General features: G+C 43.3%; 1 protein-coding gene across 1 annotated transcript; it reads right to left on the bottom strand.

Annotated features, from left to right (window-relative positions):
• Window positions 1-282: 282 nt before the first annotated feature.
• On the bottom strand, window positions 283-20,609 carry LOC117373455 (IQ motif and SEC7 domain-containing protein 2-like). The gene is made up of 22 exons (XM_033969486.2): window positions 19,846-20,609; window positions 17,828-19,023; window positions 16,857-17,574; window positions 15,723-15,947; window positions 15,471-15,542; window positions 13,592-13,756; window positions 11,500-11,674; window positions 11,214-11,345; window positions 10,963-11,136; window positions 10,760-10,855; window positions 10,279-10,616; window positions 8,217-9,371; window positions 7,668-7,826; window positions 7,437-7,559; window positions 7,151-7,317; window positions 6,261-6,400; window positions 5,328-5,453; window positions 5,063-5,162; window positions 4,340-4,501; window positions 3,614-3,784; window positions 3,381-3,430; window positions 283-3,307 (listed from the first exon to the last, which is right to left on the bottom strand). Exons 2-22 carry the CDS (start codon window positions 18,108-18,110, stop codon window positions 2,663-2,665), a joined length of 5,376 nt encoding a protein of 1,791 aa, XP_033825377.2. The 5' UTR covers window positions 18,111-19,023; window positions 19,846-20,609; the 3' UTR covers window positions 283-2,662.
• Window positions 20,610-20,612: the final 3 nt, after the last annotated feature.

Genomic DNA, 20,612 nt, shown 5'->3' with positions numbered 1-20,612 from the left:
ATTACTGGTAATTTGGAGTTGACACATAGGCCTAATTTCTGATGTATACTGTATGAGCAAAGCTAGAGAGCAAGCAAGACAGCAAGCAAGCAAGCAAGAAATAAATATTCTTGCCTGGAATATAAATATTATATTCCAGAGATGTAAACCTCTAGAACAAACAGGTGAAAGCACTGGTGGTGACGCATAAGGACATGATGAAACACGATGTGTCAAGGCTCCAAGAGCGAAGACTTCTGATGGCTCTGAGTATTACATAACAACAGAGAAACAACAATCATTGAACGTTTGGATTTATTTACGTTGTTCTTATTTACAGCGCAGAAAAACATGCAACCTACACTGCCCCTACAGGCAGAGCATGGTCACTACACAGAAGCAGATGCACTTTCCTAAAGATTATTTAACGTTGTTTAAACCAGGAAGAATCCAGATGTAGACCAGGTCTAATCAATTGTAATTAGTCTATTTAAGTGTAAAATGATATTATTTACATGCATGTTTAGGTGCATTGGAAAGTCTTGTTTTCTAGTATTTGTTTCTGATCATTGTGTAGACCTGGTTTAAAACTGGCTTACTCCTGGTCTTGTTGTACATTGGAGACAGAAACCAAGAGCAAATATACAGCGCTGTGTCATAGTTAGATCAGTTCCAACCAGTACTGGACTCACTCAGACTATTTCCAACTGGTTCAGATAGGTCCAGAGTGAGTCTAAAGGCCGCTTCAAAAGAAACTGTGACATCTTCAATAAACACATTCATAAGCGAAATAACATCAGGGTGTGAAAAAATGTCCCACACTGTTATTGCTCTGTTTAATCTCTCTCACTTCATTATTATTACTGTTCAGCAAAAATATTCAAATTGAATCAGTTTGAGGAAGCCAAGTTGTACAAATCTGACAAATTCAACAATGTTTTTGTGGGTTATCTCTTGACTTTGTAATCCTCCAAAGTGGAATCTTATTCCAAATATATTTCCTTGGACTTCTGGTGTTTAGGTCTAGTAGCTTTTATATGTAATTACGCATTAAAGGTTTGGCATTTTATCCAGTACACCCAGTTACATTCATATACAGTAATCCAAGAATCCCGGATGGCAGAAAGTGCGTTTAAAGACTCCTTCAATTCAAATCATCTGAAAATAAACTGTTAAGCAATCACATTATTTTAGTTCTGAACCAGATCAGTTTCAACCGGAAGTGTTTGTTTAAAATGTCCATTCAGAAACCCCTCTTCAAAAGGTTTGAGAGCATAAACAAAATGCAGTCACACATTCACTGTGCACACAATACATACACAACACAGATCTGTCTTTGCATCAGAAGAGTGTACGTCAGACGTGGCTTTGATCCATCCACAGCCAATTAGAGAGTTACTGCAGGAACTCAGTTTCCCAGAGTGCACTTGTCTGAGCCAAAGGGAATCATTGCCTCTGAGTATACTTGTGGTTCTGTGGGTAAAGAAGGTGCGCCAGGCTTGGCGGGGGGTTACGGGTAGGCTCGGGAAGGAAGAGGGTGAATTCAGTTGTTGGAAGTAATGTTGGATGTTGGTTAGTTTTATGTATCTTAGAGCAAATGATCCTTTGTCCAGTTGACACGATTGTTGTTCTAAGAGTTAGGTTAGAGTTATCTTACACCAATCACCAACGGTATAACAACTGGACACATTGGGGTACATTCTGTGCACATAAGTATGGACTGAAAGTCCCTGTCTTAAGATTTAAACCAGTTTACACACAACTGCACACAACACAAATATCTTATTAACTTCAGCCTTAATTTTAGGGCAGTGTGTAATGCGATACCCAAGACATCAGAACTTGTTAAAATCTTGGATTTTGACTGTGTCATAGAATTGAAACAGGAACCTACTTTTTGGAGGGATTATTATGTTGCTGGTCCTGTTCACCATTGTCCATAAAAAATAGTCAATAGTCAAATTTGCCTCAAAAATAATGTTTTACACTTTCTAAAGTAAACAACATCATACAGAAGACTGGCAGCAGACTTTGATACTTCACCCATGGATGGAACACAAAAGAGAGCTCCTTTGCTTGAATGCAGCAGGTTGTGTCACAATGTGTTAGAAAGTACACTTTTATCTAATGCAACAACCTGTGCAAACAAATGTTTATGCCTTGATTTCTCAGCACTGGAATCACATGAGAAGTAGGTATCAGTTGATGTATGGCACACAGGTACAAACTGGATCATTTCTCTGCATTGGAAAAGTTTGATTGATGCTTCCACAGTTGTAACAGTCTGGTGTGTTTTAGATAAAGCTGTATCTGATGAATTCACATCAATATGCAGTGAACTAAAGGGACTTTGGCAATCCCCTTCATGAGCAGGGTAACAGGTTGTACAGTCCTCAGTTAACTCCATAAATGCAGTCCTGTTCTGTGGACAGATATACTGTTGAGTGGGCTGTTCACACTCTTTTCCCTGTTCTAGAGAATCTGACCCTGGAACAAGCTGTTCTCATTACATTCTCCATTCACCTCTGCTTCAGCACTAACCCTGACAATCCCTCTATGTGTTAAATGCACAGGTTAAGATGTCTCTGCTAGTATACTGTCTCTTATATTTTTAAAATCTCTATATGTCAAACCCTGATGTCACTCAGTGTTAGCCAGACAAACTGTATAAATATATTAATATCTAGACGACGGTGCTTATGCGGCTCTGTTTGTTTTTTATTGTCCCTGTTGCCATGGCTGCTGTCGGCATAGATGCTGTTGCTGTGGCGCCTGTTGGGAGCGGTGAGCGAGGGGGTGGGGCCAGAGTGCCTGGCATGGGAGGGGCATAGTGCTGAGGAACCAACCGGGCAGACGGGGCGCTGAACAGGAAGTGGGCAGGACTCAGAGGATGAGAGTGTGTGGAGCTTAGAGGTAGTTTATACCCAGGGCTGCGAGACGATTGGTTGCTGCTGTTGGGGATACGCGATTGGCCAGGTAGTGGGGATCTTGGAGAAAGGGGGGTAGACACTGTCCGTTTGGCGGTAGCTTGCGATTGGACTAGGTGATATGGAGGGGGTGGAGCCACAGGGGGAGAGGGAGCAGGATAGTGTGGTGGAGAAGAAATGGGTGGAGTTAATGGGGGTGGAGTCACGGGCGGTGACATCACCAAAGGCACCGGAATCTTTGCGCGACGTCCTGCAAATGATGAATGTGGCGCAGTGACTGGTGGTTTGGGTACACCCCCAAAGCGGTAACCCTGGAAACCAGGTGATGGGGAGACAGGTGAGAAGGGCGCAGCCTGAGGAGGACGCTGTTCTCGGCAGTGTGGTCCTGACAAAATGGAACCCTAAAGGAATGACACAACATTGTAAAATAACAGTGAGTAGATGGCTACCTGAGTTTTGTACATGTACACTTGCCTCAATGGTGCTGTCCAAGGAACCCACACTGTTCCTGCGACCACGCTTCCCTGTAACCAATCAGAGAGCAGTGTGTTAATACCAATCAGAGAGCAATACATGAAAACAGCTGTAACACCAAGTGTTAATGTGAAACTGTTTCTGAAGGAAAAAATGGTTTGGAATGTATGAATTTATAAATATAAGTAGCAAATAGTGTTTGTATATATGAGGGTTGTGAGTTGAAATCTCACCTGTTTCAGTCAAGTCTCTCAGAGAGGAGTTTAGTGCATTGCGTTTAAGGCCATCAGTGGCGTAGGAATCATCTAAACTGGGACGGACCCCATTCACCATCTCTCCTCTTATTGGTCCGGTGCCATTTACAAGCTCGCCTCTAATTGGTCCTTTCTGTTTTTCCAGTTCAGCTACCATAAACACATGAGAGATCATTTAAATGAATGTTCCACATTGACAGCCAACTTCATAAGTAGTACAATTCATTTTGAATCTATAACAACTACACAATTGCCCAGGTTAGCAAATTGGCCTATTGACTATAGTACTTTTCAACCTAAACCTTTCAACTAATTCCTTCCATCATAGATGCAATAACTAATATTTTGGTGTGAGACAGACCTGACATTAAGGTTCCAAGCCTGAATGAAGATGTGGTGGTTCAGTCAAACAGCCACCACATCTTCAACTGGGCCATAGAATGAGGATAAATAAAGTGAAATGGGTGCGATTTGCAGTTGAAGTTATAAAGAGCAGCTTCAAGTCAGATAATAAACATGAGGAAACCCTTCAATTATAAATTAAGTTCACATTTGTTTACTGATTTTAAAATAACTATGACACAGTTGCTAATTACTTTGTCTACTTCCCTAGTATCTAACCTTGAATTATGACATTGTACTTAAGTTATACCCTGAACACAGGAGACTCAGCATTAGATTAAAGGTTAAGGATGCCAGTCTTACACTCAAGGCGATACTTCTCCATCTCCTGCACCTCTGCGATACTTTCTCTCAGGTCTGAACTGAAACGGGCTTGGTCCTGGTGACTTGGGGCATTGAAAACCATTAGGACTTTCTTTTCAGATCCTGGTGTCTGAGACGTAAGCCGGATCCCATGAGGGTAAACTGAAATATAAAAATATATATTTTTAAATTGACTATTAACAAGGTGTGAATTAACCTGGCCAGCCTGATGAATTCTTGTGATATTTGTGAGTTCATAAACTCACAAGAATCAATCTGGCACACGTCCAGTTGTTATGATTGGTCAGGCCACCATTGGTTCAGACCAATCACAGGGCAGCACTGAACTTTAAACCAAAAATGAAATGCCCAAATAAACCAAACATACGACAAACATACTTCAGCCTATTCTATCGAAATTTTTGACTATTTTGTTTTTGAAAAACTTGCAGAGGGAATCGCTTTGTGCATTTGCGGACAGGAAAGATGTCTGTGCTTTTCTCGCAAATGGATTTAACAAAAGTATGATTTCTTAGCTTGTTTCAAGCAGCGAAACAATACCCTTTGAAGTATTTATAATGATGTTTTGCCTATTTCCACTCTCTTTCATAAAGAGGTATTCCAGATTGATAAATGTGTACAGCTCAATTCAGCCTAGCATTAGATAGGTCAGGTGTAAATAAATGAATTGTGGGATTGCATTAAAGACACATAGGGACTCACAGTTGTTGTGGAAGGTCTGCACTTGGAGGTCGATTAATGGAAAGGACTGTCTGAAACTATAGGTCACAGAGTTCTTCTTCTTCTGAAATATCTTTGTCACCTGCAAATAACGCGTGATCAGGGAAAGACACTGATTAATGACTCTAGACCAACAAAGAGCCTCAAGTTGTAGGGAGTTAATAACAGTAATATACTTTTAATTGTGAGTGATTGATGTAACTGAAACTGATGCGTTTTTTTCTGTGTTTAGTGCAGGGAGGCTCACCATCAGCAGATCATTGAAGAGGAACACCTCTCGTTGGTGAACACCAGACTTCTGCCCTCGATTTGGATCTGGAACTTCATAGAGCTGGCAGCAGCACACTAGCCTCCTGTGAGGGAGTGACAACACCTGAAAACATACAACAAACATATATATATATATATATATATATATATATATATATATATATATATATATATATATATATATATATATATATATATATATATATATATGTTAGCAGCAGATTAAAAATATAGAAAGAAAACAGCTGCAATTCCTAACATTCTTAATTTTGCATTCCAGCAATCTAGGAGATGAGAATGTTTCCAACCATTTACTTGAAAGGTAAACTGCCATTAGTTTGGCACTTTGAACTCAGTATGATTGATGTATGCTGATGCCACTTGTTTTAAGATGGCTTATATGGCACAATTCAGTTATTAAATATGGAAGACCTGAGCTTGTGAAAAGATGCATTTCTTTTACTTGTCAACATTAATGTACAGGTTGAAATATGGTGTTTTCTTGATCAAAATCTGAAGATAATTAGATTTGATAATGCAGTCTTTGTCTTTTGGAATGTGTTTATGTGATTTGTGTATAGTCTAGTTAACAAATACCATTATCAAAATTCTTTTAATGCTGTTTTTAACCAGTAGGATGCTAACCTCAATACTGTTAAGATGTTTATGATCAGTTATTTCACACATGTCATATTGCTTATATTGTAGATCAAGGTAATCAAGCTTAGAGGTAAAAACTAAAACAAAATAAAATACAGGTAGAATAACCACCAAACTCAAGGGATTAATGTAAACTCTATTTTATAAATACTGAATGATTCACTGTTCTATGAATGTTCTATACCTAACTGTACTGTACTTTATGAAATATTCAAACAGAATAGCAGAGCATCACACTAAAGCTACAGACCGGTTTCTTGCCAACCACCATCCGCTCCAGTGCCTGGACCTGAGTCACATGGTCGTCATTGGTCCTTAGCTCCCACTTTTGAATCCGACCAAATATTGCCACCAACAAATCCCTCGGGATGTCACTACCATTATCAACTCCTGAAAAACAAATACATATTGTCAAAGCCAGCATCTACATGTAAAGGGGTATCTTTTAAGCAACTGCAAATGATGATGGATGGAATTTGCATCAAATTCTGTCTCAGCACCATTCTGGTGTTGATTTTAAGACGATGCTCAAAACAGTTTTTGGCTGAGAGAAATACCCAAGGTTATGCTGTATATTTGGTTGTGAGGATAGATAGCATGGCCTTGTCATGAATGCAGTTTTTCATTGTCCTTTTCGGATAGTTATTTGATTAAAAAAAAAAAAAAGAAAAGAAAACTTGTTCTTATCCGTATATTCACACAACTCACAACTGCACTATTTCATTGCAGAAATTTCTCATCACATCCATAGAGCGTCCCACTCATCTTTGTCCTCCACACAGAGACCACAGGGCTGGAAAACAGTCAGATGCTGTAACAGTGGAGCTGCTTCTCTCAGTGACATTTCCTTTTTTTAGAAAGGAAAGGTATTTGAAAGCTCTCATTCATAAGAGCACCCTATTACAACATTTTGTAAAACATAATTCTCACAGTAAGTACATACCTACTGTAATTCTGTAAATAAAGACATATTTGTATTATTTTTTCATTAAAAAGACTGAATGTTTCCAGTTGAACTAATCAAATAATTGTTATTATATTATATTATAAGATGGTCCTTTTCACAAGTCTGGGGTAGGAGTAGTTCATGTGCCAGTTAAGTCCCATTGTGGGGCTAAAGATAAGGCTATGGCTCCTCACCTCGTAAGTTTTTTATGAAGTCCTCCAGTTTCATCTTCCTCTCTGGTTTCACGCTCGGACTGTACAAGTCTGTGTTCAGTAAAATTATCGCGAAGGACAAAATGAAGATTGTGTCTGGGTTCTGGAACTGTCGTATCAAAACTGGGTTGCACATACAGTACCGCTGACTGCAAAGACATACAGAAATACACAAACTCATTTATCTAGATAACAAACATCTTTGCTAAATCTATTGTAGATGTAGTAGTAGCTCTAGTATTAGTAATGGGACATAGCAGTACTGTACCTGAAAGCTTCCACTAGCCGTTCTACTCTCTGAGCTTCTCCCTGTACTTTAATTTGAGCCTGGAATTTTCTCAGAGCCTCATCTACGTCCATCCCAGAGAAGTCCATCTCCTCCAGCACGCATCTACAAAACAAAAGACATTTAAAAAACTGAGGAAAGTATTGTATATTATTGAGTAGCTCTGATTTAATCTGCAACAGGCCGATTCCAGCCTAGTGTGTGTTTACTCACTCTAACACATCTTTGTTGAACTGCTGTCTGCTGCCCAAAAACTCTCCAATCATCTGTCGGCTCAGCCCTTTTCGTTCAAGGATGAAGCGAGCAATGCCCAGAGGAGAGTCCGTCACAAAGCCACGCTCTATCAGGTACTGCACACCCTTCTCTGGTTTTCTGTGCATACAAGAAACACATCATCAACTTACAGTGTCTGGCAGAGGTGTCTGGGAAGACCTGATGAATGAAGTATCTGTAGTTTGTTTTGTTTTTTGTTTTTTTAATATTGATTTGATTATGGTTGCTTATGGCAGTAGCTATAAACCTGAACATTGGAATCCCACCATGGGAGTCAGAGAATGATTTCAGGTTATCGCCAGATGATATGGGAGGAAAACTGAAAATCTATACATTAATATAAAAAAAAGGCTTGACACACTTTTTGTTTTTGGGATCTAGTCAACAGTTGTTGGTGACTGAAAAAGGTTGAAAATCACTGGTTTATGATTTGGTTCAAACTTTTGTTATGGTCTGCTTGTTGGAGATAGACTTCAAGGGGGTACTCACTTGTTAAAGAGGTTGAGTCCAATGCGATACTGTCGTCTTTGAACCACGTCATTATTAAATGCAGGAGAGTCCCAGTTGTTTCTGCTTTCCCTCTGATAGGTCATTTTGCCCACAGCTCCGCCCCCCATCCCGGTAAGTGCTCCCATTGGCTGGCTATCGCGGGAGGATGAGCCAGAGCTGTGATTGGCTGTCGTGGTTGTGTCGTCGTTGGAGTTTGTGGTTGCTGATTGGACACTGTCATTGTCGCCGTCCGAGGACAGTAAAGGATGAGGTGAGGCTGGCGGTTCGGGGCAACACTGGGGGGGCAAGTGGGGTAAATGTGGCAACGGAGGCAGCTGAGGGGGCATCTGAGGGGGCAACTGAGGAGGAAGCTGAGGAGGAAGCTGGTGGAAGTGTGGGTCTGCCTGGGGAAAGCTGTGAATCTGGTGTGGGGCAAAATGAGCATGATTAAGGGGGTGAGTATGGGGGTGGACCTGGGGGTAGTTCTGAGGGTGGTTGTGAACTGGGGGATGGTTATGCATTGGGTGTGGAGGCAGAAGTGGTCTTTGTTGGGGCAGGTTTTGTGGATAGTGGGGCTTTTGCTGAAGACATGTGTGCTCTGGGAAGGAGGCAGTCAGCGGTGGCAGGTTTTGGGGGCAGCTCTGTGGGCAGGTGTGTGCCAGTAGTTGGGGGTGAGCGTGAGGGTGGAATCCATGGATCTGACTGTATACCTGGTTTTGGTTGTATCCCTGGCTGTGCAGATAATGCTGGATATATGGCTGGTGTTGATGATGCAGCTGAGAGTAGGGTGCACTGTGCTGCAGGTGGGGCAGGAGGGGGTGCTGTGGGTGAGTATGGATCTGGGGGTGAGGTTGAGGATGAGTGTGTGGGTGTGGAGGCAAAGTGCGGGCTGAGGGCATGGGCAATGGTGCTGGGACTCTGGTTTGTCCCTGAGCCTGGTTCTGGTTGGGTTTGTGTTTGATGGTTCCTTGTAGAGACTCGGTTTCAGTAGAGTCTCCTTCGTCACGGGTCTCCTCTTCCTCCTCCTCGGGGCTGTCCTCTTCCTCCTCTCCAGCTGTCTCTCCTCCGGTTTCACTCCGGACCTCCCCCTCTGCCCCTCGATCCACTGAAGAATCCTGCTCGTAGACTAGGCGCCCAATGGATCCACGTTCAGAACTACAACAGATACAGATTAATATTCATTACAGGCATTTCTGTCAGTCACGGACCATTATGTGACTGCACTAACATCTATGGATCAGTAGAGGGTAGGGATGGGACGATTGTCAAAAAAAGATCAAATCGTTCGATTCTGGTGTTTTGATTCAACCTTGTGTTGTGTTTGATTCTCATGTGCCCCTCAATGCGCACTCTGTTTTCATTTTAGCACGGGCAGGAAAAGGTCAGACCTGGGGTCCTTTCACAGTTACAGAAAGTAAACAACCCGAATGAGGCTTACAGCTGCTACATAGGCTCAACAGCGCCCAGCAACCTCACTGTTAGCATCACTACTTCCTGTCCTATTGTATCTCTAAAGGGTTTTTGCTGAGTCATGCTAAAATGAATAAAGAAAAAAAAAATAAGGCAGAGGACAGGGAGCTGCAGATGGATTACACTGACAGCATGTTAAAAACTACACAAATGAAATGAATACTTCTCCAGAGGACACTTCTTGCGAGCTAGCTAGCATGCTGCTGTGCATACAGCCAATTCTAGCTAGCGTGCTACTGTGCACAGAGCCAGTTCTAACAGAGGTGAGTTTTATCATTCAGTCAGATTTCATTTTACATTGACAGACATAGGATTGACAAAAATGAACATTTAAATACTCTTAAACTGTAATCAACTACGCTTGTAATTTACACGACTCGCCCTACACCATCTCCACAATTTTACTTATAGCATGTTTGCTGCTGCTGGGAACAAGGCAGAAACGTGCTCCTCATCAAAGTTAGGAGGAGCAGAGAAAAAGCCCAAATAAATGCCAAAAACTGATATCAAATATAATAATATAAAATCGAATCGTGACCCATATCATATCAAAATTAGAATCTTCCCACCCCAAGTAGGGGGCAGTACTGACCGGTCACTCATGTCCACTGAGCTGTCGCTGGGAGGTTCTATGGTGAGAACAGGCAGGTGCCCTGGTGCAGTGCCTCCTCTGGAACCCCGTCTAGATCCGCTCCTGGAGCTCTCTCTGTCTCCAGACCAGAATTCTGTATCAGAGCTGGATCCAGGTCCCAGAGAGCAGCGATAACCCTGATACTGCTCTGGGTCTGGACTATCTTCATCTGGACTGTCCTCCTCAGGACTGTCCTCGGGTGTCTCCTCTGCACTGTCCTCAGGAGGGTCTTGAGAGTCCAGACCAGACTGCGATTGACAGGTCAGGGACTCATCCATAGAGTCAGCCAAGGACGCCACCTTTAGGAAGACCAAGGCTGTTAGTAGGTTACGGTAGGTGGGGGCAGTCAGTACATGCCCATAACACTAGATCAGATCTGACCCAAACAACCCAGTCCGTGCTTTTTGGAACATAACTCTTGTGAAGAGAATTGATACTGTACCGCTTTGGAGAAAGAATCTTCGAGATCTCCGCTGACCTCTGACCCCTGCTGACCTGTAGGCCCTTGACCTTGAGGAAGTCGCTCTTCAAACGAGTACTGTTAAAACACACACATCCTTCATATCTCTTATGTAACATTTTTTAATTGGATTTAGTGCTATATCTATTGCTTTCTCCTGTCTTATGCCCCAAACCCAGTTGTACCTGGGACCTCATGTTAGTCAATATAATACGGCGGGTCATGCGGCTCTCAGAAGCAGAACTCCGCAGTCGCTGGAAGTTCTTCCTCATTCGATATTGCCTGAAGGCTGTTTGAATGGTCCTTGCTGCTCGGCGAGTCACAAACTGCCCACCATACTTTCTCTCCAGCATCTCCACCTGCACAAGTGCAAATCAGCATTGGACTTGATTAAAGTTAGGTTTCTATTGCAGTAAAGCAAGAGCTCAGCACTGACCGTCTTGTCCTGCAGATCAGTGGACAGCTCGTAGTCCTCATCCTGGTTTCTGAGAGCCACACTGGCAGACTGCAGTCTCCTCTGAGCCCAGGTGAGCCCAGTAGCAGGGGGCGACACGGGAGACACGGAGCCCTGGGGGGATCATTTTAAAGGGAAAGGTTTTGGTTTTATGTGAGGTTTGTAGGAAGAGAAGCACACTTGAACTGCAGAACTAATAGTATTAGTAGTGACCCACTAGTAATAGTTAGGTGTAGGTCAGATATAGACGTGCTAATGCCAGTGTTACCTGAGTGAGTTTGTGGGCGGAGCAGTAGGGGTCACATGGGTCACAGGGGCGGGGCAGAGGGCTGTTGCTATGACGAAGGGGCATGGGACTATTGCCATGGCGATGAAAGGGAGAAGAGAAAGAGGATGGGTCAAAGGGCATCATGGTGGCTTCGGCGCAGTGGGCCTGGTCCGGACTGAAAACACAATGGTAAAATGAATTATTCTTAAAATTAATATTAATATAGCCTAAAATGCACTTTAAATAATGGTGACACAATATGAAAATAGTCAGAGGGTCGCAAGTCACAGAGGCGGTTCCACAGCTAGAAACATGTAGAGATTACTATCAGCAAGAGCAAAGGAAAAAAGATACAGCACATTTGCCCCTGAATGGAAAAATAATACTACACACAGCACAATCCCTAATAGCAGTGAGTATAGTTTTGACTGGAAACTTTTTATTCAGATAAAAATATAAATCACATGCATGGATATACTGCAGAGTAGAGTATGTACATCAGTGTAGTAATATGTGTTGTGTGTATTCTGTGTGTACTGAGTACTACCAGAGGGTGGTGGGGTGAGTGCATTTCGGAGGCTGAGGCCTGGGGCTGTAGTTCATATGTTTCTCTGTAAACTGGTTCAAACTAGGTCCACTGTCGTGTGCCGCTTTCACAGATAATGTGTGAATACTGTGTTTATTCAAATTCAAAATATTTTAATATTTAATTGAAAAGAAAAACATTTAGTAAAAAAGTAAAATACTGTGTTTAGCCTAGAGAACGTTTGGCTGCTGTAAATGCCAATGTCCAAGTTAAACAATTTTGCAAAAACTCTTCTGTGACAGACCTGAACACATATAGGTGGAACATGGGTTTATGGATGACCAGGTTTGGGTTCAGACTCAAGTCTCTAAAGTTTAAATTGTCCTATATCTGGTCTGAAAAATATGTGGATGACCATGGCCATGATGTGGTTGCTGTCACTCACTGCATAAATTCAGACTGGTCTGTGTTAGTAAGTCTCACCTGGCTATTCCCTTGCTCTCCATCTACATGCTCCAGCGGTGACTGGACCTTATATTTACATCTCATCAGACTCTGTCCAGGAGTGGATCTCTTCTTTCTGAGGAGGGGATATCTTGCTCTGCCCTGGGCTGTTAATCCATTTGCTCATCGTTGTTTTATTTCCAGTTTTTTCTGTTCCATCAAATCATTCAATTTGTATGACCCTATAAGGCAACTGTTGTTGTGATATTTAACTGTGTAAAAGGGATGGTTCACTTCACCATGAAAGTGCCACTGTGTACCCATCTACAGAAGGTCTATTTACATGTTTAATCTTATACTTGCTTTAGCCCATGTCAGTGGTTTCAGACAGTATTTAAGTTCATTTTATAAGAAAAAGTAAAAAGTAGATATTTGTCAGCTTTGTAGGCCTAACTCCCTATGACCCTGAGTTACTCTATTATAGTTCATATGCTGAGTAATTCTGTAGAGTACAGGTAAATCTGGAGGGAACTGTGAAGACTTCCTAAACAGAATGATATATAGGCTATTTAAACATTCTGAAGTTCAGCCATTAACTTGGAAACCTCGGCACAACAGGACCCAAACAGATTAGCTCACCTGTCTGAAACAATCCAGTATCTGAAGAGAAAACTGTCACGTGACTCCAATGAACCAAATGCTCGTTTTTATTTAAACCGAATCCGGACCTGGACCAGGGCCCATGTCGCAGTTACAAACCACACGCACGGCAGGAGGCGGCACTGCGCGGCACACACTGGCATAAATCACTGAAGTAAAACCAAGACCAAATCCAAAATTAAACCAGGACTAACCCAATGCTGAATCAACGAGAATTAAATTCAGTGGGAAAACAAAGCAAAGATTAAAATGGCATACACCTAACTAGAACCAAAAGACAGAATGATACAGAGTGTCGCGGTGATGCGGCGGGGAGCGCGGATTCAAGCTGCTCGCACCAGATTTAACAGGGTTTAACGATGCTGACAGCGGCAGGTCCTGGTATCAGAGACCAAATGGGGTTTGGTTCGGGTCAGATTCGGCGTGGATAAGATCTAGAGACAGTTTATACTCAAATCATACCTGAACAGAAGCTTGTTGTTGAGCGCTGGTGTTTTATCCGACGCGCAATTGATGCACCACATGACTCCGCGAGAAAACAATCTCGGAACCACGGGAAAGGGGTTCAGGGCGCGGGTATTGTGGTCCGGTTCTGATCCATGAGCGCAGGTTCTGAGGCAGATGGCGCTTGCGAAGTGTGCTGGTGCTCTTACGTCACGCCTCCTCCGTCCTGCCTTCTCTCTCCTCCGTCTAAGTGTCCTTCTCTCTCTCCTTTCCTCGCTCCTATTCCCTTCTGACGCAGAGCTGTAGGCAGGTGCGGACTTCCGGCGGTGTGTCACGTGCCTGTCTGAGATTGGCGGGTGGTTTTGTTGTTTTGGTCCAATTCTGATGTGGTTCTGTCTCATAGAGTTGTTTGTTATTCTGTGATATGGCCTAATGGTATGAGGCAGGTTTAGACATTGATCAGACACTGAGATGACAGCTGAGGAGGTGTTTCCAGAGAGTGCGACGGTCCCACCTGGTTCTGGCAGTCCAGGCTCTAGTGACTCACAGGCTTTTTCACATGAATTTAGGCCTAATAATTGTATCCTACCTGAGTTTATTCTTTAAAAGTATCAGCTCAAAAGCTAATAAAGTGTATGTGTAGCCTCTGAATATCCTTGTATTTTTATTAGAATTGGCTAATATGCCTGTCATATGTAATTATTTTCTAACCTTGTAGACCAAAGACAGTGCAACAATGACCTTCCACAGTAGAAATATTAATTATCAGTGCAGCACAATCTACACTACAATAACTATCAGTACTGTAAAATCAGCTAAATGAAGTCGAAATCCATGTATAATACTTGTGCTGTTGTGAACAGCAGCAGTGAGTGGGACTGCGTCGCCCCCTCCTCCTCTTCCTCCTGCTGCTCGTCTCCACAGCAACCGTCTCCGTCTCCATAGAAACTGTCTCCCGGCAACACTGCACCCTCCTACGGATCCCACGAGGTCCCTCTGCTGGGCCACTGAAGAACTGCAGCCTAAAATGCTCTCAGATTTGGATAATTTCAAAAACGGGGTAGGAAGTGTTTTGAGTGAGCAGAGACATTTCTGGTTCAGATAGACTTTATTGATCTGCAGAATATAGAGCATCATTATCTTTATTTCTCTCAGACAGTTCCTGCATTTTACACAAGATAATATTTACACTAGAAATGGGATGAAGTATGGCACTTCCACGGCTGTCTGTAAACGCACAAGGTCTTAAACACAGTGAGTACAGTAAGCCTTCCCAGTTTGTGTGAGGGAACAAACTCAAACCCAAACAAGATGTCCTGATTCTACCCTGGATTTACTCCCATCAACTGAAACGTCCCAGAGTGAATGAATGCATGAGTAAGAGTGGTATTCTGTCAGTGAGTGTCAGCCCTGAGACTAACTGGCTTCAATGATCAGTTTAAAACCCTTTTCTCCTGGATTAGACCTTGTTTAGGTCTAATTTAATCCTGGATAGGTTATGGTGTAGGCCTGATGCATTCCTGTTTTTCAGACTTATCCTGGGTTAGTCCTGTATTTAAAATAATACTTTGCTGTGACAGTAAATCCAGGTTAGAAACACAGTGTCCTCTCTGTTTTGTTCCATGTCCACTTCTCTCTTTGTTGTTCAAAGGATGTTGTATCCAGTTTTGCTCCTGGGGTATTTGGTGGCTGATGGAGATAGGCTTCATGCTTTTAACAGAGAGTTCTTTGAAAGTCCTGGTTAGGGCTGGATCCAACTGAATCACATTCACTCCAGTTCCATTCAGTGTAAACAGTTTTATTCATTTTTGAATCCTGGTCGCTGTCACTCCACTGGTCCTTGTGTCCTCTATCATCTTGGCTCTTTGTATCTTAGTATCCCCATTGCCATGGTTACCTGGAGGAGGGGCTACTGCACTCGGAGGCGGGGCAACAGAACTGATGAGCAACATCATCATCTTCGTCCTCCCTGAAAATACACCAGACATGGATTAGGGGGATTGTAACAGGTATAGAGGGACATGATTAGTTTCAGTGGGATCTGAAAAGGTCGGAAGGGTGCTCAAAGGATATGAATCAGACTATAGAATTCTGAGACAGATTTTTGGGAAGAAATTGTGTTTTTGATTTGGGACAGGTTGGAGCATACCTGGAGTGCTTGCTTGGTGGAGGGGGCAGGTGCAGGAGTCTGGATGCGCAGCAGAACTGATGGAAGGAGCTGTTTGGAGGAAGACTGGATGATGATCCAGGGTAAGAGGGAGGGGTTATGCAAGAGGTGGGTGGGGACATACAGGAAGTAGGTGGGGAAACACAAGAGGTAGGAGGGGATATACATGAGGAGGGCGGGGAGCGGCAAGAAGTGGAGGAGTGACACCTGTACAAAAAAAAAAGTAAACAACATTTAAAACACAGGTCAATTATGGTAATTGTCAATGTATCAGGCCCCTCAGTGCTGCATTGCTTTGTAAAAAAATTGCAGCACTGAGGGGCATTGTGGAATAGTGCAATACTTTCTAAAATATCCCTGTACTGCAGTAAGCGATAACAGCTGTGTACAGCAGTACTCTGTTTAACAGTTGGGTGCTGCTGTTCTGTGTAAATGGGGCAGTACTGCGGAGGGGGAAGAGACTGCGACAAACGACAGCACAGATTAATGAGACAATACACACCTGCACTAACAGAAACAGCATCTGAAGTACTTGCAATATATCACAGTATTACACTGCAGTAATACATAGCAGTACACACCTGTGCACAGCAGAATCTAAATATGCAATGACAGTGGATGCTCGGATGCACAGCAGAAAGGATTAATTACTATATTCAGTCTCCTATTGGCCTGCGACAAACTCTTAGCATGAGCCTAATGGTGAGTCTGACTCGGGGTGCTGTTAAGTTTACATAAAATATTAACAATTTTCATGTACAAATATAATAGTAACGGGTGGGATTTATAAAGTGCCTTTCAGGATGCCAAAGCTTTCAAGTGCATTATTCCACCCATACTTGGTGGATGTGAGGTACTTCTGTAGCCACAGTGGCCCCATGTTAGACAGACAGAAACAAAGCTGTCAATCTGCGCCCCTGCCCCCTCCGATCACCACACACTCACATGCAGCATTCATAGTTAAGCATAGACAATATAATAATATATAGACAATCCAAAGCATTCAATAAATCCAACTTGACTTATTCAACTTAATATGTACCATTTCCCCTGCCTTTGAAGAGCTGCTGATAGGTCCCAAACAACAGGATGGTGTCGATGGACTAATGAACTCACCTGTTGCCATGCAGTGTGTGTGCATGGACGTTGTTAGCTGCATTAACTCGATGAAGTCGCTCAAGTCGTTCTTTTTCTTTTTCCACAAAGTTGGTGTTGGTCCCGGTTGAGGTCCGAGCACGCACATGGGCATTCACATGGGTGTTCACATGGGTATTTATGTGTGTGCGCACTGGAAGGGGAGGTGGGGGCGGGGCTTCCACTGGACCAGAGGAGGATGTGGCAGGCGCCGGGATCTGGAAGCTAACATTAGCCACGCTGCTGCTGTAGGAGAAGTGGCTCTGGAAGTGGGCTTTGGACCCAGATTCGGTCTTGGTGAGGACTGGGCCTCGGGAGGAGAACTCGAAGGTCCTGGAGGAGAACTCTGCCGTTTTAGATGAAATCTCTGTGGTTTTGGAGTTCAGTTCTGAGTTAGTGCTAGACACCGAGCAAACCTTTGCTGAAATAGACGGTGTCCTGCAGCTGCTATCTTGGGCCTTCACCTCCACACTGTGCGAGTTTATACAGATCCGAGGTTTAGAGCCACAGTCTTGGGCTTTGGGGTTCTTTAAGGAGGATTCAGAGGGCCGTGCTGGGACTGAGCATGTCTTGGCTGGTCCAGAACTGGTTTTGGCGGTTCCAGAACTGGTTTTGGCTGGTCCAGAGCTGGTCTTATTAGTGTTTTTGGAAAGAATGATGGTTGGTGGCAGAGGAGGGGGAGGGGGAGGTTCAGGACGAGCTGTGGATAAAACAAACAAGAGTTAGAGCCACTTTTATCACTGGAGCTTTTGACACATGGAACAATTCTTTCTTTCTTGGCGTCTGTTTTCACAGTATTTTAGCAATCAGCAAAAACCTCTAACCCATGGCTAAAATCCAACCTACCCTATATTCAAGTACCAGTGAAGTGCCTGGGGAGGGGGAAGAGCTAAAAGGTGCATTTGAGCCTAGAGAGGAGCTGGAAAAGGGGTTTGGGGAGAGGATGAACTCACCTTTGGGCTGGTTCTGATTCTGACGTGGTTCTGGGTTTGAGTTGGTCTGGCTGTTCCCAGGGTTGGTTTGCTCCTGTGACTGACTCCGATCTTGGTTTCTCAAGTCCTGGTTCTCCTGACTTAATCGCTCCAGCTGAACCTCCAACTCTTGGATCCGTTTCCTCTGTGACTCTAGAAGTTTCTGTTGAGAGTCGATGATGTGGTTGAGTTCTAGGAGGTACTCCACAGCCCGGTTTGGACTTTCCGGACTCTGAGCACCCGGACCAGACCCCGTACCGTCCATCTTTATTCTCTTGTGGCCGGACCTACAGTGCTACACTGGGAGCTGGAGAAACATAGGATTGAGGTTAAGTTTATGTAGTCCTTCAACAGACCTTGGAATAGTCCAGTTCAGGTCTGTTGCTGGCACTAGTTTCAACAGAAAGTAGTTATGGTGGAACTACAAAAGTTGGAGATCTAACAGACGTCAAGGCATTAGATCAAATTACACAAAGTCTAGTTTGGCGCAGTTAGTCCAAATCCAGATCTTCAGTCTATTGATTAACAGAGCCATTTGTGCTATTTGTGCCAGACCAAGCTGCAGGAAGGACATCTGGAGTAAAACCAGTTTGTGAATCACTGCATACAAGGAGGAAGATGATTTACTGTGGAGAGTCCAAAAAGAAAGGGAGCAGGAGCGGGTAGTTTGAGGAGAGGGAGGAGCTAAAAAAGGAGTGTTTGGGAGAAGGGAGGGTTGATTGGTCAATTAAAAAGTTTGTTCAATGAGTGACTCCATCTTTTGTTAAAAAGACCGTTGTAGACCAAGGCCTGCTGCAGAACAGGACCATCTTGGTCTAAAATTAAACCCACTTTTGAGGTCTAAAATTAGGGTGGTATGGTCTCTTTGGATCTAAACTTGTCCAGGCAGGTCTTTGTGGGTCCAGGCTTGATTGTGGATCTAAAAACAGTCCAAATGTCCCAGTCTATAGATGCTCCAGAGTCTAAACTAGATCTGAGGATCTGGTATTGTCCCGGATCAGGATGGATCCAGGAGCCCAGTGTGGATACTATAGGCGCGGACTGTAATCAGGCTCAGCATGATTCTGATTGAGATCCAGGACTTTAAACGGGACCTGGAACCCTCTGGATTCAGACTTTAGAATGGACTTGGTGGAGATCAGCTCTGGGTTTGAGTTAATTCTGGTACACTTCTGGGTCTGTGAAAATAAAAAGAAATCTCTTATAACAAAATTATTAACATTGATGATGATGATGATGATGATGATGATGATTATTTTTTATTTTTTTAAATAATATAATAATAATAATAATAATAATAATAATAATAATAATAATAATAATAATAATAATAATAATAATAATAATAATAATAATAATAATAGGTAAACTTGAACCCTAACTCCAAGACACAGCAGGAACTAGAAATAAAATTACCCCTGGCTTAGGGCTGTCTGGATCACTTATCATGCCTTTAGCTTTTAATATAGATTTACCTCAGTAAACAGCTGTCCCTTCACAGGGGCAGTTAGGACTATCCCATAGGGGCAGTTACTCCACTGGGGTAGGAGCTTTTAGCACACTTCTCGCTGTTAATTTGAAGCTGCTTGAGGTTGTGCCTAAAAATGCTCTCTGGCCACAGAATAGTCTGGACGTGTTAAAATTCACTCCACCTCTCCCTCTCACACAGACAGACGTGGGGCTCATGGGAATAATCGCTTTCATTTTAATTTCAAATCCTCTCACTGTGCTGCTCACACAAACTGCAGCAGGGCGACATTGGTTGGTTCAGTTAATCAATGTGATACAGACATTAAACAAGGCTAGACCTGGATTAGACCTGGTCAAGATCTGGTTTAGGCCTGGTTCAGACCTGGTTTAATCCTGAATAAGACCTGGTGTAGACCCAGATAAGAAATAGTTTAGGCCTGTATTATTTTATATCAGACCAGATGTAGGCCTATTTCATACCTTACAAGCTCCTGGTTTAGACCCGGTTTTCCTCCGATCTGGTCTCTTACCTGAGTGTCTCTGGGTAAACTGCAGCATGCTGTCGGTTGTGGCCCATTTTCAGCCTTAGGCCTCACTTCAATTGGAACTGGGCCTGGATTGGCTCAGAACACATTCAGACCGGCTCTGGTTCTGGTCCAGGCCTGGTTAGATCCCAGAATCCAATAGATTCCACTGAAGAGACTCCACTGCATTGTACTGTCTATAAAAGAGGCTGTCATTGGATTTAAACCTGGTTTAGTCCTGGCTTAGTGCTGACTGAGATTTAGTCTTGGCTTTAGTCCTGTTGCAGTATTGTTTTTTTAGTTCTGCTATAATCCTGGTTTAGTCCCAGTTTCCTCCTGGTTTAGTCCCGGTTTATCCTCAGATGCCGTCGGTCTGGTGTAACGTCAGAAACTGATGGATTTGAGCCTGATTTTTTCCTGCAGTTGCTCCCCGTCGTCTCCTTCACTGTCCCCTTGTGTGTCTCCTTGTATGTCTATTTCACAGTCCTGTCCTAATTGGTTTCCTTCTTGCAGCAGCCGATGATGCCTCCTCTCTGCTGCTCCCTTCTCTCCTCGCTCATCTCCTCGTTTCCTTTCCTCTGCGGTGCTTCCTCTCCTGGCTCCGCAGCTCGGTCACATGATCGGGCTTGGAGACATAGGCTGCAGCAGCAGAGTAGGGCTAAAGCAATGCACAAAGAATCTAATGAAACAAGGGAATAGGAGTAAGGAGCCAGGCAACAAGGGAGGTGATGAAAGAGATAAGAGGCAGAGGACATAGGTAATAGGGGGAGACT

This window comes from Periophthalmus magnuspinnatus, chromosome 7 (genome assembly GCF_009829125.3).
Source record: "Periophthalmus magnuspinnatus isolate fPerMag1 chromosome 7, fPerMag1.2.pri, whole genome shotgun sequence".
NCBI classification, from domain to species: Eukaryota; Metazoa; Chordata; class Actinopteri; order Gobiiformes; family Gobiidae; genus Periophthalmus; species Periophthalmus magnuspinnatus.
Note: the sequence above shows the minus strand (reverse complement) of the source record. Positions and strands in the feature narration are given on the sequence as shown.